Source organism: Trichoderma evansii (genome assembly GCF_050947405.1).
Source record: "Trichoderma evansii strain SZMC 28006 chromosome Unknown GGI43scaffold_17, whole genome shotgun sequence".
Taxonomy (NCBI): domain Eukaryota; kingdom Fungi; phylum Ascomycota; class Sordariomycetes; order Hypocreales; family Hypocreaceae; genus Trichoderma; species Trichoderma evansii.
The window spans coordinates 85,744-108,178 of NW_028145189.1; the positions used below are offsets into that span (position 1 = coordinate 85,744).

A 22,435-nucleotide genomic window follows, 5' to 3' on the forward strand; every position below is an offset into this window, starting at 1 on the left:
CATGACGCTAGGGATCATTACAGAAGGAAGATGCATTGATTGAGCCCCCGGCCAGCGGCCAATTCGCCGCCCACTCACACTCTCCCACGCACCCACACGCGCAAAGCCCAGTATATTCAGTACTGACAGAATAGTGCTTGGAGCATAAAATATAGCGTCAGGGGTTCGCCGACCCGCCCTGACCACCACAAGCGCCGGGGAAGTCTTGGGAACCTGGAGCTGCACACGGGCCACAGCGCCAGGCCGTGTACCCGCTACGTCCATCCGCTGCTCGCACCTTCGACTGCCCATTTCGCCCGGACATTTAGCATCCAATAGCACAACCAACCTGACCTGATGCTACCCCATCTGCATGGCATGGCATTGGCAGGCCCAGCACCCGAAACTCGACGATGAGCCCGTCGTGTTGCTGCAATTTTTCTCTCTTGCTGGGCCAATTGACCTGGATTGGCGGCGCTTCCGAGGCCATTCAAGAGCCGGAAACAAGAGACAGAAACACAAGGCGCAAAACAGAACAAAGACTAGCCGCTACGCCCTCAATTCCACGATAGCTTCTCGGCACACTATTTGGTGCCTTCTGATTACATCCGATCCGTCAGGCAGCTTCTTCCCCACAGTCCAGGCCTGTTCCACGACGCTTGTTTTTCTCTTCTTTTTTTCTCTTCTCTCCTCTTGTCCTTTGTCTCTTTTTGACTCTCTTGTTTTGTTCTCCCTCCCAGGGAAAAACAAACCCGTGCCAAAAATAACCCCCCCCCAGAGGTCGCAGCCCCCCCGGCGTCAAACGAACTCCTTTCCTGGCACCGACTAGCCTCGACCAGCCCGCAGCCCCTCGATGAAACACCAGAGTCTTTACCGTATTACGCATGCTGAAGACCGCTAACCGACCCAGCCAAACGAAGCTCACTGTCACTGTTACTGCCGGCCCAGATTCGGAGTCTCTAGTGCCGTGCTGCATCTGATCTGCCTACGGGGTGCTGCTGCTTGCTGCTACCTGGTACGGAATAGGTGCTACCACTCGCATACCAGGCATTGAATCGAACCACCTCTGCGTTGTCCGCTGTCTTTGCCTGTCTTCTGCAGCGTCAGAAAGGAGGAGCAAGGTGATATCTAAGCTCTGAAGCCCTCCCCTGGACAAAGGGACAAAGGCGCTGGAACGACTCAGCCCGCCCGGCACTGCGAGTGACTGATCGCCAACTGTCAAGAGTCGAGAGCCCACTACACAGCAAAACCCAAACCCTACCAAATCCACTCTCGTCAACCAGCTACGAGGGCCCTCCTCGATGGCAATGGACTCGGGCGAGAAGCTGAGCGGCCGCGAGCCGTCCACGCCAATCATGGCCACCGCCGACACAGTCCCCAAGCCCATCGACGAAGCCGAAGTTGTAACCCCAAAGACGACCCGTGATTCACTGGTGACCGTAAGGCTCTCCGAGCCGCCAACCCTGACGTTGGAAACCGCCTCTGCTCGAAATAGTGATATACCCGAGGTGCCTTCGCTGCCAGCGACCAGTGAGCTGATCGAGGACATTACCACCTCCGATGCGCCAGACGCCGCTCGAAACTCGACCGCCACTCTGTCGGCCTCCGCAGAGGCAAACCGTAGCCTCCACGATGAACTCGGACAGTATGACGATGCCGATAGCGATGGCTCAGACTCAGAGGAAGTCAACTGGGAAAAGCTTGAAAAGACGGAAGAGGAACAGACCAAAGACGAAGAGACTGATAACGTACGTGTACCGAGATATGCAGGCCATTATTCATGTTCCAAATTTGTTTCCTCGCTGACTGTGTCTGGTGTGTATTTTAGTCCACCGCTCTGCTTTTGGCCCGTTTAGAACAGGAAAATGCCAAGCTGGCGACAAATCCAAAAACCATCAAAGTCCAGCTCGTCGAGAAGCCTCCGCCAAACCGGCCGCGCCCACCATCAATGGCTGTGCTCCGTAAGATGGTTCATGGGCCCACGCCCTCCGCGTTGCGATACTCGATGCTGCCTCCGCCGCCGATGACAGATCTCGAATTTTACGCTGCTCTTGTCAAGGACTACCAGCAGACCGCGGCCAGACTACCAACGCTGCTGTCCAACAAGATTCGCAAGGGAATCCCACCGCCACTGAGAGGCGTTGTGTGGCAGAGCATGTCTAGCTCTCGCGACCACGACTTGGAGGAGCAGTACGAGCGACTCAATGGCGAATCTAGCCCGTATGAGGGTCTCATTGGCAAGGATCTCGGCCGAAGTTTTCCTGGTGTTGAGATGTTTCGCGACCCTGACGGAGACGGCCAGCGCATGCTTGGGCGAGTGTTGAAGACGTTCAGTCTGTACGATACCAAGATTGGATACTGTCAAGGCCTCGCATTTCTCGTTGGCCCTCTGTTGATGCACATGCCTGACAAACAGGCATTCTGTATTTTGGTTCGGTAAGGAGTTTTTTTTTGTTCCTCTTTTCCCTACTCATCTCCCTGCTGCCTCTGCCGCTCTCAATTTAGAGTCCATGGTGGCACAACTCTAGCCCTTCAACCGACCCGACCCGACCCGAAGTGATGTGGTACATGTAATACTAACCTTTTCCCTTTTTGTATAGACTCATGGAGCGCTATGATCTGAGAAGCTGCTTTCTGCCAGATCTTTCGGGACTTCATGTGCGCATATACCAGTTCCGAGAGCTCTTGAGAGCCAATCTCCCCTCGCTGTGGAGCCACTTGGAAGATCTGCAGGTAGAAACAGCCTATGTCTCGCAGTGGTTCCTAAGCTTTTTTGCAACCACTTGCCCCCTGCCGATGCTATTCCGCATTTACGACGTGATTTTCGCCGAGGGCGCCCCTGAGACACTAATGCGCGTCGCACTATCACTAATGCGGAGGAACGAGGCTAGATTGCTATCTTGCACCGAGCTTGAAGACGTGATGCAGCTCCTCTTGTCCAGGGGTTTATGGGATTGTTACCACTACAACGCCGACGAGTTTGTGCAAGATTTCGCCAGCCTCTCAGGCATTGTCACTCGAGAGAAGCTCGCCCAACTTGAACAGGGATACCGTGAATCTCTAGTTGCGACCGCCAATACCACCCGCACATCTAACATTGCAACGGCCGCCGCCCAATTCCTAGGTCGCATCTGGGCATCGTCCGGCGCATTCCCCAGAAGCTCAGGCTTGGCTCCAGGTTTTAGTGCACCATCAAGGCCTTTGAGTATGTTGCGTCGGAGCACCTCCAAACAAAGCCTTGCCTCCACCCTAAACTCGGTTGAGGCAAGCTCCGCCAGTGTTATGAGTTCATCATCGACAGATGCCACTACTGTGTCAAGAGACTCTTCAAACACTACCGAGGATGATTCTGCAAGCCGTGAATCAACCCCGGTAGCCCCCAAGGTCGCCGCCAGCAGTAGCAAGAACACAGACGATAAACATTTGCATGGCCAAATTGAAGATCTCCTCACCGTGCTAAGCGAGCTGCAGCGTAATCATGCGCTGCTGTCGAGCGAACTGAAACGCGAGCGAGAGGAGAGAGAGGAGGATCGAAAAGCTGTTCGATCCCTCTTGGATGGGCTCAGGAAGAGAGCAAGCCTCGCAGATGAAGAATCAGACGAGGAGGAGGAGGAAGAAGAGGAAGAAGAAGAAGAAGAAATAGAAGAGGACGAGGAAGAAGGCAGTGTGAAGAGCTCTGCAGAGGCTATTGGAAATGATGATGAAGAAAAAGAAGATGCCGAAGAAGAAAAAGAAAAAGAAGAAGGAGAAGGAGTAGAGGACGAAGAGAAGGAGAAGGAAGATGAAGAAGAGGAATCAGCTGACGATGACTTGGCCGATACATCAGATGCGCCATCCGCAGAAGACTTGGAAGAGCTGCTTGATAGAGTGGAAAGCCGCTTTGGAACTGGAACTGACGATGGCGACAAGAGTAAATCTTCGTCATCAGCATCTGGCACGAACTCGGAAATGCAGGCTGAGCTCCAACAAGCCAAAGACCAGCTTGCCAGTGCCATGTCGCAGAACCAGAATTTCAGCCGGCAGATACACGACTTGGACCAGGAGATGTCATCTCTGAAGGAGCAAATTCGGGAAAGCCACAGCCACGTTAGGACCCTACACCAGGACAAGCAGCGGCTTGAAAAGCAGATACAAGCTTTGCGAGCCAGACCAACATCCAGTGATCCAGGCCTAGGCAGTCTCGAGTCAGAAACAGCGTGGACTCCCAAGCCTCCCGCTGGGTTGAGGGAGTTTAAGCTTGGGCGTAGTAAGTCAATGGCTTCTCAGGGCTCAACATATAGACGAAAGTCGTCGGTGGTGCAGAACAACGACCTGGTGCCACCGCTACCGGCGTCGATGCCCCCAACACCATTGGCGTCAAACGAGAGCAAATCGTCTCAGAATGACCTCGATACGCTGCTGATGGAACTTGCGCAAGCCAAGACGGCGCAGGCCATTGCGAAGCAAGATGCGGAAGAGGCTCAACAGCAACTGGAGGGAATGAAGAAGATGTATAACCTTGCTCAAGCTCAGCTTCAGGCCCAGGCTCAGGCTCAGGCCGACTCCCCCAATGGTCCTGTAACTCCAGGCTTGACTAAAGCTGCGACGACCTCTGCAGCTGTGTCTCCTGGATCAGGTGGTGGTAGTTTCTGGGGCTGGCGTAGGTGAGAAGAGTTGTAAGGCGAAAGGAGAGATGCTATGAGAGAGGTGCAGAGATCATTGAATGGAAGAGATGGGAAATTAGCATGCGTCACTGGGGAGACGAAGTTGGATTGAGAAATATACATATTCACGCATACACACACATATATATATCTACATATATATGTATCACGTCGCTGGCTACTGGGTACCTTGATATTACATGCGCATATTGTGGAAGCGAGCCTCCTGCGAGGCTTATCCGCCCCAATGTCGCATACTTTCGGGGGCAAACAGTAAATACAACGACACTACACAAACACAGCACAACCAAACATGAGATGGCGGGACTTTTCACGCCTTGGCAACGAATAACTCAACGAAATAGACAAGAGACCAGTTTCTCTCTGATGAGGGCAGACCCAAGAGGACTGCCTTGATATTTTTTCTTTCTTATCTCTCCTTTCATCTATGTATTAGGGAACAAAGCCCATGTTTTATGGAGCAGGTTTGTTTATCTCTTTTTTGTTTTATATATATTCCTGTTTAGCACGGAGTTTTTCTACTTGTTGTTCCCTTTTTTCCTTTGATGGTATAGGAAATGGGTCAGTCAGATGACAATTTATGCGAGCTACACGCTTGCTAGATAGCTTGAACAGAACAGAACAGACATTAGCAGACGCAAATGCTAGCAAACACACACACAAGTTGAGATGCATGAGATATTGTCTATTGCGCATGTGAAGTTACCCACTGCTATTTTAAGATGAGCTCTTTCAAGTAAATCTTTAGTGACTTGCAGATGTTTCATAGATCATGTAGTAAGATAATGAAACACCACAGCTCATATGGAAAAGACAGCGTTCTGTTGAGGGGCGTTGGATGGCCATCATACTCGTGACAACAATTTATGGATTCTACACATAGACTATTGAAAAACGTCACACATACAGCAATTTGGACAATCTCAAACAAGTAAAAAGAGATGATAGTAATATGCAACCCAACCCGCGAAACCGTTCCACACTACGTAGACTAGACAGGATTCCAAACAGTTTGTCTGCTCAGCCTCCAAAGTCCATATAGAAAAAAAATGAGACTTTCATCATAGGGCAAGAGTAAAGATAGGTAGATAGAGTAAAAAAAGAAGACCATCCCAAACTGATAACAAGAAAAACGGAAAAAGAATTTGCAAAAAATAAACCTATCGGTCTCGTAGCAAACGCCATTGTCCTCCACGCTCATCCCCATTGAATGTGCCTTTCTCAGCACAAAAAGTTGCTCTTCACCAAATGTTTAACTTTTCGTGCCAATTGAGCGGATATCATCATGCTCTGATACGGTCATACACCGTCGTCTCCCAAAACCATGCATCCTGCCTGTATTGATTTCAATCTTGGAAATATCCATCGCCTTAGAGGTAGGTAGGGCTTATGATTTACAGTGTAGAGAGCATAAAAAGAGCAGCCAATGGTGTAGCTCAAGCTCGCATTCGTTTCTCTTCGACTGTAAACACACCTACGGGTCTAAAAGCCCCGTTTAGGCATGGATAGGCTCCTGGGGGACAGCTGGTTCGGCAGCCTTGGGCTCCTCAGTAGGAGGGGAGGGGAATTCGGGAGACTTCTTTGTAGCCGAGGGAGAAATGTTGCGAGTGCGCAGAATCTCGGTAACCTTGCCAGTGTAGTCTTCGGCATACTGCTTTCCAACAGCAGCGAGGTGGTCGGCCTGCTTCTGAGCAGCATCTCGAACTTGGGCGGTCTGGGCGTTGATGGCGTCGGCGGCGGTCTTGAGCTGCTCGTCAATGAACTCCTGGTTGGAGGCGTAGACGAGAGGAGCGAAGAAAGCAATGGTGGTGGCAATGATGGCGAGAACCCAGTAGGGAGCAACCTTGATGAGGAAGCCTGAGATAAAGGCAGCGACGCAAGCCTAGAGTAAAAGGGAGATATTAGCACTCCAAATAAAAAAAGCAAAAAATGAGTGCGCGACTCACAGCAGCCGAAACGCCAACGTTCTCAACAAAAATGATGCGCTGAGTTTCGATGAGGAAGAAGTTGATCAATCCGTGAGCATCGCTGACCATGGCTTCAAAGGTGTCGCGGGAAATGGTGAAATACTCGCGCGGGCGGAACTGGGAAGCCAGGCCATTGTTAAGGATCAGCTTGCCCGAAACCTCAGCAGCGACAGTGGTGGCAAGGACCATCCAGGACAATCCAAGAGTCCAGCTGAGGAGGTTGAGGTACCTCACAGCGATGATGGTAGTAACAACGGAAACATAGGCGATAGCAGAGTCACCTTTCGTTAACAACAAAATGTTAGCACAAGAAGCCGTACCATGCAGCTGGAAAGCTGTAATGCGATGGAATGGCGCAGTCGAAGGGGATGAAGTAGCTGAAGTAAGAAAACACAAAAACAAATAAAGAATATTTCTGCATGCGTCGGGCGCTACTCACGAGGCTTTTCCCAGGAAAACAGATGCTTGAAGAGCGAATGATACGGCGTCAGAGTCTGTCCAGCATTGCCGTTGGCAGCTTCTAAGAGCTCATCGTCAGTTGCGTCCAGAGGGGGCCAAAAAAAGGCAGCGACTTTAGGCTCTATAGCTATCACATGCAAAACTGCCCAACCCAAGCGTTAGCATCCCGTCACTGCCAATGATATTACTGGACAAAAAAAAAAAAGACTTCCTCATTCCCATATATGTAGGTACGAGATCGATCGCAGCGCATCGCAGCGCTGCTGTAGAGAAGTGGGAAATGAAAAGTGTAGTGGTGCGTTTCCACATACCTTACTGGGTTGACCGTTTACCGAATCGGCCATTGTGATGATGTGATTATTTTTTTATATGTCGTCGAGAAGCTTGGTTGGAGGGGTTTGTCGGACGCGCAACGGTGGCGGTGGAAAGGAGGTCGTCGGAAGCTCTGGGCTTGGATTCGTAGGGGCTGGAAAGCTGTCGTCTCAGTATCAGAGCTGGAAAATAAAAAGGAGAATGCGCAGAAGTGAAGAAAAAGTAGCTTCGCAGAGCTATGATCGTTGAAATCAAAGCAGAAGCAGGAGTTGAATCGTCTGCTGCTGTTAATTCTTACTGCGTACCTTTTTCTGTGTGTTTCAGGTGATGGACACTGATGGAAGAGAGAAGAGAGTCGCAGCTCGGAAGAGGGGAAGAAAAGGGCGCTGGAGCAGGCAGGTGGGATGCTTTTTTTAGAGGAACAGGAAAAGAGAGCTAGGGAAAGGAAACCTGGGTCCAGGCTCTTTTTCAGGTGATGTGATGGTACCGAAGCAAGTCTGGTGGAAGCTACGGGCGAGCTTGTTAGCGGCAGGTGTCGACGTGGTTGTGACGCTGCACTTTTTTCTATTTTTCCTATTTTTGATTTCTGGTGCGCCCCTCCTTGTTGCTGCCTACTTACCTGTTTCTTGCAGCTGTAGAATCCCTTGATCCTGTATTTTTTGAAGTATTATTTCTCTTCTTGTCGCTTGTCGTTTAAAATTATATCCCCATACTTTCTTTAGCTTGACTCCCTTTATTTAACCTCTTTTCTCCTCTGCTTTTTTTTTTATCCACCAAAGAAACAAACGCCTTCCAATAATATCCATAATCAAAATTAACATGTGCTAGTGGGGTTACTTGCTACTCCTTGCCGCAGCTCCCTGAAGCTGCTTCGACAAGTACCTTAGCTCCGTCTGCGGGGTCCCTCTGCGGAGAAAAGGCACGCAAAAAGGTACAAGACTTGGCTCGCAAAGGTACAAGCCCACTCGACTGCTGCGGGCATGATGTGATGCAACACGATGGCGCTAAGGCGAGGGTCGGGACTTGGAGCTGCAGAAGCAGCAAGAGCAACTCGTCACCTGCCCACCAATGAATGATGCACCCGCTATCGTCGCAATTCTTGCCGGGCAAGTGCGATATGTATGAGGATGCAGCTTCCTACGTAGAACAAACAGCTCAAGGCATCAGAAACACGAAAGCGAGTCTGAGTCCAGCAGATAGTAAGCTGGACCTCGATTTGATGTAATGCTTGGTGGTACAGCAATATCATCTCAAACCAAGCAAAAACCAGGCCATGATGGTATTAGGCATCTGCATCATCGACTCCGTGCGCGCATGCATGAAAAGCTGCTACAAGTCAGAGGTTAGAGATTTTTAGTACCAAGACAGGCTTAGGCCCCTCTGATGCGAAACCCCTCCCCATGCAATCTATGCCACCGGAAACGTCGCTTGCTATCTACAGCAGAACCGCTGCACCATGTCTGATACAGGTGATACCGCTTACTCGGCGGCTTCTCATACGCTGAGAAATGGTGGCATCTGCCCGCAAAACCTTTTTCTCTTTAGCCTCCTTCTCCGCCGTCTCCATCTTTATCCTGAAAGCACAGGGACGATTCTGATCGGATCTTAGGCGTTCAGCACTACAGAGTACTGATCTGGTCATTCGATCAGCTGCCCCAAAGTGCTTGCTTGTGCTTCTGCCACCCTTCTAGCTCAAGGCACGAGGAAGAAGAAGTCAGAGAGTAGAAGCATCAGCTGCTGCTGCAGTGGAGGGGGGCACGTGCTCCATTGCCGCCATTGGCTGATTGGCCAATCTGCTGGTGCCGAGGCAGACGACGCAACCCTTCGCTTGGTAACTTCATGTAAGGGAGACAGAAAAGCAGAGACATATTTTTGACCGCTGGTAGAGACACAAATTATAGCCATTACCAGCATGTGATAGACGGAAGATAAGACGAGGAAAAAGTAAAAAGATGAAGATGAAGAAATAGAGCAAAGAAAATAGAAGATATCAGGTAGCCAAGCAGGCATTCTTTTGTATGCGTGCCAGGAAGTAGTACCTTAATGTTATGTGTATACAAGATAGTAGTAATAGATACAGTAACCAATTCTATCCCCGATGCAAAAATCAACTTGCGATGCTTAACAAGTACGCAACTCCCGCCATTATACATATCTATAAATCGACGATTTTCACTTTCTCCTCTTGCCGCCGCCGCCGTCTTCATCTCCACCGCTCCTCTTGCGGCCATTCTTGCGCCAATATTCTTTGCTCTCCCTCTTCTCCCTGGCCTCTCTCTTCTCATCGCCCTCGGCCAGCTTCTTCTTGAAGGAAGCACGGTTCTCCTCCTTCTTGGCGCGGCGTTTGGCGACCTGTTCGTTGTGAACGGTCAGCACCTTCTGCATAAAGGCGCGTGTCTGCTTCTCCTCGGAGCCTAGGACGACAGCACGCTTCTGCATGTAAGTCTTCTTCTTCTGGGGCTTCATCTGGGTAATCTGCGACCGGAAGGGCAGGTTGGAGGCGAGGGCGCGAGGCACCTTCAGGCCGTTGAAGTGGCGGGTCTGGCGCTCAATCTGGCGGTACTGCGAGTTCTTGAGCTGTGGTGTGGCGACGTTCTCGGCGCGGCGGACCTCACCGGTCAGGCGCATAGGCTGCCAGCCGATGAGATTGGAAGCAGGGTTGTAGAAGCGGTGCGGCTTGATGGGGTACCAGGCACGCAGGAAGACGATGTCACTGGCCAAGATCTTGTCCTCAAAGGTAGCACGGAAGTGACCCTCAGGCTTGGAGAGCGCGCGCTTGATCTGACCGCGCACGCCGGAGACAGTCTTGACAGAGGCACCTTCGAACTTTGCAATCTCGAGGGATGAGTTGAACATGCCCTTGATGAAGGCGGTGTTCTTGAAGATCTTATAAGGGCTACCGGTCAACTTGAGCTTCTTGACAATCTCGGTAGACTCGTCAACGGAGAGCACGGTGCCTGTGGCGGCAATCCGGAAACCGGCTGCTGAGAAGGAGTTGAAGCACACGAAACCCGTGTTTGGTGCGATTAGCGGCGCATAAACGGATGCGAAGCAGTGCATGTGCTCAGGCGTGTACTTGAGCATGCGGTTGCGCGTTCGCGAGTCGGAGATGCTGTAGATGGGCAGCGTCTGGAAGCGGCGCCAGCCCAGCGAGAAGATGAGCGGGTCGTTTGTCTTGAGGATCTTCTTGTGCCAGCGGTGACGCTTGATGCGCACCTGCACGAAGCCCCAACGGTCTTCTGTTGCTGAGAGGCCACCGACGACAATGGGCTGCCGGGAGTCGAAGCGGGAGACGAACTCGGAGGGGACGCCCTCGAGCACCAGTTTCGCGTATTTGCCGGCTCGGAAGCCCTCGACGGCGGCTCTCTGGCGCTCGTCCAGATTTTCAAACTCCTCCTTGTTGATGTCGAGCTGCTTCTGGATCATGGCCTTTTGTGCGTCATACCAGTCGTCCTCGCCAAATTCCTCTTCACCGTCGCCTCCTTCTCGTCGGGCTTTTGACTTGTCGTTCATGAAACCATCTCGATCCTCCTCCTCGAATCTGGCCTTGAGCTCCTCTTTCCTCTTGGCGTTCTTTTCACGCTCTGCCTTGATATCTTCCGCTGACTGTTGCTGGGGAGGATTTTGTGAATCGGCTTCCAAATCCTCAAATTCACCGTCACCTTCACTGTCTTCGTCGCCTTCACCTTCGCCATCTTCGTCGTCGTCGTCGAAGCCGCCAAACTCACCATCTTCATCTTCATCGTCTCCGCCTCCACCTTTTCTGCCCGTTGTGAACCTTGTCTTCAGAGCCTGAACGTTTTCTTGATTAGCCCATTTAGCTGCCAAGTCCTCGTAGTCGTAATCTGGTATTGATCGATCCTCAATCAGGTCGTCGCTCTCCTGTGAATTCTTTTTGAAAAATTCTTCATCTTCTGAGTCGGCTTCGATGTCCTCTTCTTCCGAGTCATCTTCTTCGCCCCTCCACTTCTTAAGTGCCTCACTAGCAGTCATAGACCTGTCATAGATATAACGAGCCAGATCTGCGGTGTGGTATGAGCGTTTTCTGGAGTGAAGCTTCATAGCCCTATCGGCCATTCCTTCTTTCCATCTCAGGGCTGCAGTCTCCTCGTCAGAGTCGTATTCTTCGTCGTCATCCTCTGCATCCTCATCAACGTCTGTGATGGAACCAAGATCTGAATCGCTGTCTGCAAAGGCAAGGTCATCATCACCGTTAGCTTCCTTGTCGGCTTTGCCACGGAACATTTTGCCCAATTTGCCCTCGTTGAATTCCTCTTCCTCGTCTGGGTCTTCTTCGTCGCTGCCACTGACAAAGCCTTCGTCGTCTTCATTCTCTTCATCGTCCCCATTTTCTCGCTCAGCAATCCTGGCTTTTCGTTGCTCCTTTCTGCCGGTATCTTCTTCCTCAGCCAGTTCCTTGACTTCTCGGCCTCCCTTGAATAGCTGCACTCCGTCCTCTGTCTGACCGAGTAATCTTCGCTCAGCCTGAAGCCCAATGATCATCTCCTCTCCCTCTCCACGCTCAGTTGATTCCGTATCCTTGTCAAATGTGAATCCCTTATCTCTGGTGATCCAGATGGCATCGCCATCGATCTTCAGACCACTGCGATCAGACATGGGAGCATAAAGCTTCTTTTCCTTTTCATCCAGTCTTCTTCGACTCTTTTTTCCGGTGATCTTGGCCAAAGCCTGCTCCATGGCCGGTGTAGGGCAAGGATCAGGCAGCACTTCCATAGAAGACACGGTGAAGTCACCCAGACCGGCAACATGCACTCGCTGGCCCTGGGTTGCGAAGTTGGTTCCTCGTAGATATCCTGACAGAACGATTGATCGATCACACTTGGGGTCTTCTTCGATCTTGGTGGGGTGAGTGATATCGCGGAAGCTATCAATAATGGCGTATGGGTGAGAGTTTCTCCAGACGAGAGGTCGCGGGTTCTTCATGACGGAGAGGAAGCGAGACAAGTTGTGGATCTCACGATCAGGGTATCTGCCATTCATGACACCAGAGAGGTAGAACAGATGAGCGCCCTGGTAGAGCTCCGTCCACAGTCTTCGTTTAAGGTGCTTCTTGGCATCCTTCAAAGCGGCCGGCTTGCGAAACAGATCCAAATGGGTCAAGATGCCGAAGACGTTACCAGGCATACCAGTGGCGGCTAAGATGTTGAGAAACTCCATAGTCTCCATCTCGAAGCCATAGTTGCCGTCAATCATGAGAAGAATGATGTCGGCAACCTTGGCGACGTCCACCATGGCCTCCAACTCGTTGGGGCATTCCATGAACGTCAATCGCTGTTTCTTCGAGGTAACGACCGTGATGGGACCCTGAGGATCTGAAAGAGTTTCCTTGGCATATCGTCGAACGAGAGATTTTAGCAGAGTCGTCTTGCCAACGCCGGGGGGGCCAACGATGGCGACGAGGCGCGGAGGCGCCTCATCTGGAAGTCTGTCGACGAGAGGGACATGGAGACGCTTTTCTTTGATCTAATTGGACATAAAGTTGTCAGCATATACGATAAGGTTGAGGACTTAAAGCTTTAGAGGGATCAGAGAGGATATAGAGATAGAAAACGTACATCAGATGATCTGGCAGCCTGTCGCTGAAGCTTGCCGGGTCTAGCAACGGCAAAAGCCTTGGGATTGCGCTCTGCCAAAGATTCAGTCAATATCTGATCTGCATGACGGTATTATGGAAGCCTCAAGCCTCCAATTGAATGCGCAACTTACCTCCCGAGTGCTGCTTCTTCTCCTTGCTCTTTCGATGCGGCTTGTGCACTTGGTCCTCCATGGTGATTGTCGTGGCCGTCCGTCAAGCGCTCGCCGTCGCCGCTCAACAGCAGAATTTGAGAGTCGAACAGGGAAATTTTTCTACTGATAGCGATAAGCTGCAGCATATCGATAAGCGATAAGAGTGGCCCAGCAAAAATGTGCTACCTAGTAGCTACCAGCGACCAGTAGGCCGAATACACTACTGTGGAGTACCGGATACTGCTCCACATGGCAAATAAGTGCGGAGAAGGAAGATTAAGATCAAGATATTGAATTGTTTGGCTTTATTTTCTACGGCCAATGCTTTGTATAGATGTATTGTTGAAATGATGAATTTGAATTGGACATGATTGAAGACTTTTGATTTGTCAATTGGTTTCCTTTTTTGTATGAATTCTTACTGCTTATGAGCCAGATTGGTGTTAGTAGCAAAGCGTGTGTGCCCAGGAACAAGAGAGGAGAATTGATCATGAATCTCATGTTATTTGCGGCATGATACGTGTACTCGATACTCGTATAGAGATCTGGCTTTAGTGCTCAAGATCAGCATCGTCAAAGCCTTGTGGATCTCGGAGTAAGCAATTCTCACGAGAGCTCGGTTCCATCAGTACAATTTTTTGCTGCCTACCCAGGCTTCCACTTATTACCATGTCAACAGCTGTATTCACCCCAATTGTATGCAGGCGCTATTAGCTGCAGGTAGGTAACCATATTTCTTGTGAATTATTTGAAGATTTTCCAAAGATTTTTTATTTGAAGATTTTTCAAATCTGACGATCCAGATTGAATCCAACTTGCAAATTGTAGTGGGGATTCCATGGAACTGCCGGGCTCGTATGAATATAGTGGCTTTACATGCCTTTGACGCATAAATGTTCAGAGAGGGCACACGCTACCCTTTCTGGACACAGAGTTGCGCTTTCATCTCAATTGACCAGCCGTAATGACTCCAAGGATTTTGATCTAGAGCCACGGGACAGCTTCCAAGTGGACACCGTCGCCGGGTCTCAGCAAATCGCATCAAAAGCCGCGCAGTGGATGGGGATCTGCTGTGCCGATTTGGGATAAGGCTGACAGGGGCGCTGGGGAGGAGTCATAACTGAAATTGCAGGACGCATAGAAGAGTCACGATGTGCTGTAGCCGCTGCTTCGCCCTGCGCGCCGAGTGAGTCTATCCCGGGCGCAGCGAGATGGCAGCAGTTGCCAGTGCAAGGCTTGGAGATTATCGGAATTATAGTTTGATCGGGTTTGGACGGAGGAGATGACGGTTTGTGTCGAGATGAGAGATATTCAAGACCTCCCTAAGGCGGTTATAGCCTAATTAACCCCAAATAGTGTATAAGCAGCGCTATGAGGGGCTACGTAACGCACACGTACTGGCGCTGCCATCTCCTGCGTATACAATACCAGCGTTGCGTACCAAGTTGTCGTCACCAGAGTTGATTGAGCGGTTATCTGTTTAGCTAGCTGCGCGCCTGTTACTCTAATAGGCAATGTAGTGCTCATTGGCGCGGCCTCTATGTGGCATCAAGGCATCCTCATGATGATGGCGATGCCCCTTTTCACTAATAACAAAAGAAAAGAATCTTGTAGCCTTTGGCTGGGCGGTGGATCTTGTATAGGCATCTTTTTAAGCATTCTGTCGCCTACGAAATTGTGTGTCAGCACCCGCAGTAGAGGGGCTGAGATGGCTCAGGCACCAGCTTTGCTAGCCTGTCTGTGGCTGCGAGTTGTCGGTGCAAGTACATGTATACAGCGTGAATGGCTTCACTCTTTCTCACAAAGGTACATTGCCTCTATTGGCTGGCAATGGGTTCTGCGTAGGAAGAGGCTGAGGTATAGTCTACAGCCTTACGGTCGGCATCGCCGTATAGGGCATACGTATGTATTGCTACCCATCCATCTGCCATCTATCGCAGGAATGTCATGTATGTTGGTTGATAGTCTCCCAACTGTATGCGTAGGCGTCTGCGTAGGCATCCTGTAAGCAAATGGCCTCATACTGATTGGCCGATTTCGTGTAGGAATTGGCAGTGCCGGCCTTCAGAAAAAGGCCGCCATTCAGGCAGAAACTCGTCATCCCCCCTGCTGGCTTGTCAACTCGTCACTCGCTGTCGTCTCCAGCATCCCCGCAAGACAAGCTTCGCTCGGTGCCGTGACCCATTTGGCGCGCAACTTGTACCCGGAACGACGGCTGACCCGCCCATGAGTCAAAGCTCAAGCGGGCGGGCTGTGTGCGTGCGGCTTGGCTAGCGGTGACTCTGTTATGGAGTTACGGAGTCCTGATACGTTTACAAAGCAACCTTTACCATCGTCTAGCGTGTCAGAATGTCAGATGAGGGCGATGGAGAGCAAAATTTTTCTGGAAACAATCGGCTTGGCGTCGACCAGTTCGCGCTAGCCTCGTGGCCGTGATGTAGGCTGTGGGCCGGGCCACATAATAGTCATTGGTAATTTGCTGGGTTGCCAATTGGAGATGTCATTGGTAGGGCTAAGGAGAGGTTTGAAGTTTATCTACGGCCAGATTCGAGTATATATAGATTCGCTGATGCCTTGTTGTTGAGGACTATCTCAGGCAGACATCAATCAGCTCAACCAGATCCATCAGATCAAAGCAACAATAACAACCTCTACTACTCTTACAACTTCTATAAAGCAACTGCTTTCCAGCACGCTTTACACAATTTGTGACGAACAATTCAAACAATCCAAACAATCAATCACAATTGATTCTCAACTGTATGCTCACTATCTCCCTTCCATCAACAATTAAAAACACCAAGCCAACCAAAATGAACAGCAACTCAGGCAACTCTTCTGACAACACCAACAACATGTCTCTCATTGGACACCACGGCGGCCTCTCTATTGGCAAGGCTGAACGTCCTGGACCTTCTCTGGGCAAAAAGGCTGAAAATTCTACTTCTTCTTCTTCCACTTCTCATTCTGGCTCTCGCTCTGCAAGCCTTGAGCGTCGCGGCCTAGGCCAGATGCTCAACGGCATTCTTCACGGACAGCGCCGAGATGAGGCCTACCTCCGAGCTGACGACAGAAGCGAAACTGCTTCGCTGTCTTCTGTCGCCACTGAGAAGAGAGCTCTATTAGGAGGAAAGAGCAAGAGCTCATCACCATCAAAGAGCTCCTCATCACGCAAAGAACCAAGATTTCCCAACATTAATGAGAGCGTGGTGCCTCGTGGTGGATTCCGATGATCACAAGACGTCACACACACACACAGACACAAGACATTACTCAATTCTTTTTGAGATACTACTCATTTTCTTTTGGGCTTTTGTTTTCTTTCTTTTGTTATTCATTCCCGAGAAAGAGGGTTTCGAGATATACAGTAAAAAGCGTGAAAGAGCATGGCATGATAATGGAATTAGGCGAATGTAATGATGAGTTATGGGCATTTTGAATAGATATCATAGTTGAATTTTATATTTATATTTCTTTCGATTCTAATGAACAATTCTCCACTTTGACTGTTTAAATAATTGCTCTTTATTTTAGCGTTGAAACATTACTTATGATGCTTAACAATAGCTCTCCTTTTCCAAAGGGGGGATCGCTTTGGACTGTGAACTAATAGGAACATTTAATAGGTGATGATATTTCCGAAATTGCTTTAGCTAGGCGCTCTGTGAGGTCACATAACCCCTCCCAAGTATACATACTTCTACACTTACAATTGCTATAACCTAGAGCTTAGAGAATACATCAAGTCTCACTATACGTTACAATCCTTTTTTTTTATGAGGCCTGAGACCGATCTCCTATGCTTAATGCATGATAGACTATAGAGTTGTCTTTCTGTACGTACCTAAACTACTTTAGCTATCTGCGAAGGCTGCACAATAACTTAACGGCCCGAAAAGAAATATTATTGATACTACTAGGCGCAGATCCCTATGTTCAGTAAAGTCCAAGACCAAAGGGAAGTAAACTTCCAGTTAAGCCAATATCTATATTGTCCCTTTAACCTAACCTAGCTTAAATACTAGGGTCTATATCTGAAAGTACAAAGAATTACATCAGTCTAAAACGCTACATATACGTCTCTATCTAATACTTTTTCAGCAATTAAAAATGGGCAAGATTCCGCTTGATCGGCCTTGATCCTTATATTGAAGAAGACAACAACTAGTCTCTGAAGCGAGAAAGCATACATATTCAAAGAATTATGCGGCCCTCCATACATTAGTAAGCTAGTAATACTTCCTCATACACGATCTAGCATACTTTCTTAGGTTCTTTTCAGAAAATAGATCGCCATGATACCCGGCAGAGAGCGATAGAAAGTACCATATACTACCAACTTCCTATTACGAGATACAACATCACTTACACAGCCATATTACTGCTACTGAACATCATATACCCTCAATACTTGCAAGATGCTACCCCAGACTTAGTCATTCCACCCAAACCACCATAAACCACCAATGTCATCCCATCCTCACCCAATCCTCATCCAACCCTCAGCCAATCTCCTCGCCTCACCCCATCCTGTCGGATATCGCCTAATATCATTTTACACTCACACCCTCCCTAGCTCCGACCTCTTGGGGGCCTCCAACGGCTTCAGTTCCGACGACTTCTTTCCCCGGCTAATTCCCAATGCGGCAGCACAAGGTAGCATTGTGCGTAGGATTTCCGGGCGCCTAGAAAAATTGGGCTGAGACTTTCGTCTGCGGAAAAAAAAAAAATGTCTGAGCCTTGCACTGCTCTCGTGGCTAGAATTTAGCGGCAGGGAGGCATGTCTTGCATAAAGAGCGGTAAAAGAAAGAAGCAAAAGAAAAAAAGAAACCTCCCAGTCTCATCTTTTTGCTGGGGCTGGCTTCATGTTCGGTATCGTGTAAATACATCAATTATATTTCAATTTTTTTCTCTGTCTACTGTTAAAGTACTGATACTTCTATCACAGCCTGCCTCTACTCAGTTTCTCCCTTCATATAATGTCACCGTAGCATTAGCGGCGCTGATTTTCTCTTCTTCTCTTTTTTTCCCAAGCACGAGACAGGCAGAGCTTTCCCATGGCGTCCAATCGCATCATGTCCTCATCCAAGGGAGGATGACGATGGTGACATCCCATTCCCGCAAAAAACTGCTTTGCAGGGGTTACTCCGCACCAGCGATACCGAACAACTGACACCTAACGGCTTTTTCGTTTGTTGTGTTCATGCTCATGTGGTGCGAAAAGCTGGAGCAGCCTCCCTTGCGTCATGCTGAAGCGCTACCGTGCCGTGTCTTGGACTCTGAGTGGTTCACTATTTAGCACGTATCGTTGATATGGGGATAGTGCTTCTGGATGCAAAAAGTAATGACATTTCTGGATTTAGCTTCTGGATTCAGCCGCACAAGTAATTGTGTAGAGCTGAATAAAAAGGGGTATGAATAGATAGACGAGGGAGTCAGCCGTCTTGGGGGCAGAGGCGAGGCAGAGATGTCAGCTCTCCTTCTCCAAAATGGCAGGGAACATCATCAGCCTATACTTGTTAGACAAATAAACGTAGATCAAATATCAATTTCTTCCATATCGCTATTCATGTCAAAGTTCAACCCGTTGAACGGCCAGTGTCGTACCCCAAATGATTCCGTCTAATCTAGTTGCCGTCTAAGCCGTTAGACCCCTCATTGCCCCATCCAGTTTATGCCGTGCCATTCTCATCCACGCCGTAATATCTATTGAAAATAGAAAAGCTCTAGAAGATGCTGTCTGCGTTTGGACGAGTCCTTTATTATTCAATGACCTCGTTTTCTAGTATCTGTTCCGCTGTTCTCCCAATGTAGTCTCCCATATTCCAGTTGTATCCGCGAATATGGACAATTTCGGAGTGATCGACTAAGACGCCACTTTTCCAATTCTTTGGATGCGGATCAATCGCATAGGCAAAACCAGCATGCCATAGAAAGGTATCGACATCTTCCACGGTGTCTATTTCGTTTTCACCTTCTTCAACTAGCTCATAGATAACCGCCACGCAGCCCATGTGATTTTCAAAAAGCGTTCTGATCTTTCTGGGATCCTCGTGCTCGGCTTGCAGATCAGATGGCAAATCAATCCAAACTTCGTTAGGTAGCTTAAGCCAGCCATAGCATTTAGCCATACGTGGTAATGATGAGATGAGCTTGGTCCTCGGGCGTGCAGCTGCCTCGGTAAGATCTCTGGTATATCTTGGGGAGCAATACTCTTCGGAGAATGATAGGTAGTTCTCCATGGCGGCCTGTTTTGTTTCAGGGCGAGCGTTCACAAGAACTGGCTTTGTTGCTACGGCTGCCTCCATCATCTGAAGGACGGCAGCATTCTGGCACTCTCGCTGCATCGAATAATAGTCCCCAGCCTTGAGAGGAGGTACTTGATCCCAAAACTATTCGATGTAACGTCACCACAATTAGTGAGCGAATAGAACCATCGTTTAAACTGAGTCGTTACTCACAACCTTCAAGACAAATGGTCCCTCGTCGCCAAATTTAACCCTCCAGACGTATCCGTCTTTTCCGCCTCCAATTCGAGATTCAAAAACGATAGTGTCTGGGTCAAAGGCGCAGTGACGGAGGCGTGGATCCTTCAGGTCTGCCTCCCTGAACCGGGGTGGTCCTTTCATAAGCTTTTCATTGAGAAAGATGGTAGACATTGCTCTTTGGTGAATATGTTCAGCCACAATACGGTCCATCGAAGGCTCTTTGCTGCTGTCCATCGTAGCTGTGTCCATGGTAGGAGTCCATTTACAGAGAAGGAAGATATAATTGGAAGAGGGAAAAAGGATATAAGAACGAATGAAAGAAATAAAACAAAATAAAAAGCCGGAGAAGAGGAGATAAGATAGGAAGAAGAACAGAACAAGAGGAAAGAGAAAATAAAATCAAAATAAAGATAAAAAGAGACAAGGAAGACTAGAGATAAAGAGAGGAAAGAAAGCGAGTAATAGGGGCGTTGGATGAGACAGTGGCTTGCCATAGCCATGACTGCCCCAGACAATAGTCACCACACACCCTGACACTCGCAACACCACAAAACGACGGGCTCGCGATTCAGTCTAACATCACCTTTCGAGGAGGTAATTAGACATTGCCCAGCTGAAAGAGGAAAACGAAGCGTCAGGCTGCCCTCCCTTGCATAAAAACCCCTCTCCTCTTCCTATTTAGTGCGGATGCTGGGTATCGGGAACTTCAGGCTTGAACATTTTAGTCTGCTCATGGCCGAGGGCTTTGCGCCCTTTTTTTTTTGTTGCGGCGCATCGTGACTTTCTTTTTTTTTTTTTATGCAGAGTACCGGTACATTGGTAATATTCCGATGTTGTCTCTTGGCGGGGTCCGGATATCGGTGAGACACCCATGTGCTATCCTGACACATAGCCGACGATCTCAGAGTGGAAGAAGCAATGTGATTTAGCTAAAAAGGTTATAGATTCTGTGAAGAATCTAGCTCCATAATAGAATATTCTTCAAGGCACCCCATAAGTGCACATGATGATTTCGAATACGCCAAGCCTGGCGAAGTAGGTGAGTATTAATATACCTAGGTACTTTCACAAGAAACCGTCAGTGTTTTGTTAAGCTTGCTGGGTCAACGATATTTTCTTTCTATTCTTTTCGCCTAAAAGCTATCGTTGAGAATGTCTTCGTTCATCTTAACCATAGATGGACTATATTCGGAGGAGTCTGCTCCCGCCCCAGCGTCGAGTAGAATATCATCAACAATCCTCTTACTAGCTTCTTTTGCTGTATGAAACAAAAAGACAAGAATGGTCAGTATGCTTTCTTTAAAAAGAATATTTCCTGACATCGAGTATCAGTAAACTCACCTGGCGTCTGAAGCAATTTCGAGGGCGGCAGTGCAAACTGAATTGTCTTGGGCGGACTCATTCCGAGATTATCATCATCATCGCTCTCCCAATTAATCTCATCCGCCTTTCTCTTAGAACCGGCGGCAGTGCTGCCCTCTGTCGCAAACGCATCCCGTGTCTTCTTCGCAGTGGCTGGAGTCTGCACGCTGACGCCAGGCGTTCTCGGAGCCTGGGTTGCCGCCGCCAGGCGCTGCCGTGCGTTACTCTTATACGGGGACATGAATGCCTCGCTTCTCAACTGCGGGATAGCAATTTCGGGAGACGACATGGGGTCTTGCCATGCGCTCCTCTGCGGCTGTAGCTCTGGTTGCTTTCCTTTCAATGGTGAGATGCGAATGGTTGACTTGTGAGGTGTAGCCTGTAGGCGGTATGACTTGTCAAGAACACGATGAAGCAGGGGATCCTTCTGGCCATGTCTTTGGACTGATCCATCCTTGTTGAATATGTTAGGTAGCTTCTTTGGCGTCGCCCCCTTTGGCGTCCCTGAAATATCTGGTAACCGCGCTGTATGTTGGGCAAACACAATGGATGAATCTTCCTCTTCCTCTTCTTCCTGTTCATTTTCGGCCATCTCGACATCCTCCTCTTGTTGCATTTCTCGTCTCATAGCTTCGTAAGAGGACTCAACCTGAGATGTTTCGGCTTGGATTTCGGCTTTGATAGGTTTTGTCGACGGAGGTCGGGGCGTGCTCCCTGCTAGCTCAGCGTCGTCCAGCATTGTTTCGTCGCCATGTAGTTCTGAGTGGTGCTCCGACGCATTCGCTTTCGCTGCCTCCTCGTTTAGATCGGCAGTCACATCGATCGTGATCTCATCCCTCATGGCGCTGCTCTCTGCGGCACTGACGTCGTGTTCGTTGTCGTGAGCTTGGTCTTCATAGCCGGATAGGGATACATTCGCAGAGGATTCGAAGAATTGTTTCCAGAACTGACGGGGGAAAGGACAATTAGCTAGCTGTCATGCACATGCCATTGGGAGCTCGTTTGGGCTGCCGCCATACCTTGGATGCCTCCCAGACAGCTCGTGAATGTTCTCCATAGCGTTCTACCACTGGCAAGATACCGGTTGTGACAATGCGATGAGCTTTGCTGAAGTTGTGGTCAATCTCTAGATCATATTTAGCTTCGTAGTACAGCCAAAGAAGCAGGAATTCCAGCTACCTTGCAGAGTTAGAGTTATAGACTGCTCTAGCTTCTCGAGCTCTTCCGTCAAGCTCAGATTGCGGGGAGCGGTGTTTTGTTGAGCCATGTTGTTGTAATTGGCTCAGAGGCGCAGATTAAAAGCGATTAATTAATAGTCCGTGACATGAAAAGGTTGAAAACAGACGGAATGCTTCATGCGCTGCTATGCTTGGCGGGATCGACCGTCATTGTTTAGCTTAGGTAGTCTTAGTCTCGGTCGCGTGGAGACGCGCGGAGGGGCACCAAAATTGGGTGC

At 49.2% G+C, this 22,435-nt stretch overlaps 6 protein-coding genes across 6 annotated transcripts; 2 read left to right on the forward strand and 4 right to left on the reverse strand.

Moving 5' to 3' along the window:
• The first annotated feature begins 1,080 nt into the window (after nucleotides 1-1,080).
• On the forward strand, nucleotides 1,081-4,878 carry GGI43DRAFT_113348 (rab-GTPase-TBC domain-containing protein). The gene is made up of 3 exons (XM_083198942.1): nucleotides 1,081-1,727; nucleotides 1,808-2,415; nucleotides 2,580-4,878. The coding sequence occupies exons 1-3, from the start codon at nucleotides 1,281-1,283 to the stop codon at nucleotides 4,624-4,626; spliced, it is 3,102 nt and encodes a 1,033-aa protein (XP_083058240.1). The 5' UTR covers nucleotides 1,081-1,280; the 3' UTR covers nucleotides 4,627-4,878.
• A 1,116-nt stretch (nucleotides 4,879-5,994) lies between these two features.
• Nucleotides 5,995-8,067, reverse strand: GGI43DRAFT_113254 (Reticulon-domain-containing protein). Its single transcript, XM_083198940.1, has 5 exons — nucleotides 7,687-8,067; nucleotides 7,386-7,543; nucleotides 7,050-7,127; nucleotides 6,590-6,891; nucleotides 5,995-6,525 (listed from the first exon to the last, which is right to left on the reverse strand). Exons 2-5 carry the CDS (start codon nucleotides 7,411-7,413, stop codon nucleotides 6,139-6,141), a joined length of 795 nt encoding a protein of 264 aa, XP_083058241.1. The 5' UTR covers nucleotides 7,414-7,543; nucleotides 7,687-8,067; the 3' UTR covers nucleotides 5,995-6,138.
• A 1,405-nt stretch (nucleotides 8,068-9,472) lies between these two features.
• Nucleotides 9,473-13,213, reverse strand: GGI43DRAFT_113268 (GTPase BMS1). The gene is made up of 3 exons (XM_083198941.1): nucleotides 13,109-13,213; nucleotides 12,958-13,028; nucleotides 9,473-12,865 (listed from the first exon to the last, which is right to left on the reverse strand). Exons 1-3 carry the CDS (start codon nucleotides 13,167-13,169, stop codon nucleotides 9,554-9,556), a joined length of 3,444 nt encoding a protein of 1,147 aa, XP_083058242.1. The 5' UTR covers nucleotides 13,170-13,213; the 3' UTR covers nucleotides 9,473-9,553.
• A 2,729-nt stretch (nucleotides 13,214-15,942) lies between these two features.
• On the forward strand, nucleotides 15,943-16,362 carry GGI43DRAFT_385866 (uncharacterized protein; the record flags this gene model as incomplete). Its single annotated transcript, XM_083203717.1, has 1 exon — nucleotides 15,943-16,362. The coding sequence occupies one exon, from the start codon at nucleotides 15,943-15,945 to the stop codon at nucleotides 16,360-16,362; it is 420 nt and encodes a 139-aa protein (XP_083058243.1).
• Nucleotides 16,363-18,891: 2,529 nt separating this feature from the next.
• On the reverse strand, nucleotides 18,892-19,827 carry GGI43DRAFT_424244 (uncharacterized protein; the record flags this gene model as incomplete). Its single annotated transcript, XM_083208342.1, has 2 exons — nucleotides 18,892-19,521; nucleotides 19,591-19,827. 2 exons carry the CDS (start codon nucleotides 19,825-19,827, stop codon nucleotides 18,892-18,894), a joined length of 867 nt encoding a protein of 288 aa, XP_083058244.1.
• Nucleotides 19,828-20,628: 801 nt separating this feature from the next.
• Nucleotides 20,629-22,363, reverse strand: GGI43DRAFT_113519 (DASH complex subunit Ask1-domain-containing protein). Its single transcript, XM_083198944.1, has 4 exons — nucleotides 22,159-22,363; nucleotides 21,999-22,105; nucleotides 20,959-21,925; nucleotides 20,629-20,875 (listed from the first exon to the last, which is right to left on the reverse strand). Exons 1-4 carry the CDS (start codon nucleotides 22,244-22,246, stop codon nucleotides 20,751-20,753), a joined length of 1,287 nt encoding a protein of 428 aa, XP_083058245.1. The 5' UTR covers nucleotides 22,247-22,363; the 3' UTR covers nucleotides 20,629-20,750.
• Between the last annotated feature and the right edge of the window lie 72 nt (nucleotides 22,364-22,435).

What these genes read in the sequence shown, in the direction of transcription:
- GGI43DRAFT_113348 (XM_083198942.1), top strand. Translation starts at nt 1,281, where the DNA reads ATGGCAATGGACTCGGGCGAGAAGCTGAGCGGCCGCGAGCCGTCCACG. An exon ending in AAGACGAAGAGACTGATAAC is followed by an intron (nt 1,728 to 1,807) that starts GTACGTGTACCG and finishes TGTGTATTTTAG; the next exon opens with TCCACCGCTCTGCTTTTGGC. An exon ending in GCATTCTGTATTTTGGTTCG is followed by an intron (nt 2,416 to 2,579) that starts GTAAGGAGTTTT and finishes CTTTTTGTATAG; the next exon opens with ACTCATGGAGCGCTATGATC.
- GGI43DRAFT_113254 (XM_083198940.1), bottom strand. Translation starts at nt 7,413, where the DNA reads ATGGCCGATTCGGTAAACGGTCAACCCA. An exon ending in TTCGGTAAACGGTCAACCCA is followed by an intron (nt 7,128 to 7,385) that starts GTAAGGTATGTG and finishes AGCTCTTAGAAG; the next exon opens with CTGCCAACGGCAATGCTGGA. An exon ending in ACGTTGGCGTTTCGGCTGCT is followed by an intron (nt 6,526 to 6,589) that starts GTGAGTCGCGCA and finishes CTTTTACTCTAG; the next exon opens with GCTTGCGTCGCTGCCTTTAT.
- GGI43DRAFT_113268 (XM_083198941.1), bottom strand. Translation starts at nt 13,169, where the DNA reads ATGGAGGACCAAGTGCACAAGCCGCATCGAAAGAGCAAGGAGAAGAAG. An exon ending in GAAGAAGCAGCACTCGGGAG is followed by an intron (nt 13,029 to 13,108) that starts GTAAGTTGCGCA and finishes AATCTTTGGCAG; the next exon opens with AGCGCAATCCCAAGGCTTTT. An exon ending in AGGCTGCCAGATCATCTGAT is followed by an intron (nt 12,866 to 12,957) that starts GTACGTTTTCTA and finishes ATGTCCAATTAG; the next exon opens with ATCAAAGAAAAGCGTCTCCA.
- GGI43DRAFT_113519 (XM_083198944.1), bottom strand. Translation starts at nt 22,246, where the DNA reads ATGGCTCAACAAAACACCGCTCCCCGCAATCTGAGCTTGACGGAAGAG. An exon ending in TATAACTCTAACTCTGCAAG is followed by an intron (nt 22,106 to 22,158) that starts GTAGCTGGAATT and finishes AATATGATCTAG; the next exon opens with AGATTGACCACAACTTCAGC. An exon ending in CTGTCTGGGAGGCATCCAAG is followed by an intron (nt 21,926 to 21,998) that starts GTATGGCGGCAG and finishes TTCCCCCGTCAG; the next exon opens with TTCTGGAAACAATTCTTCGA.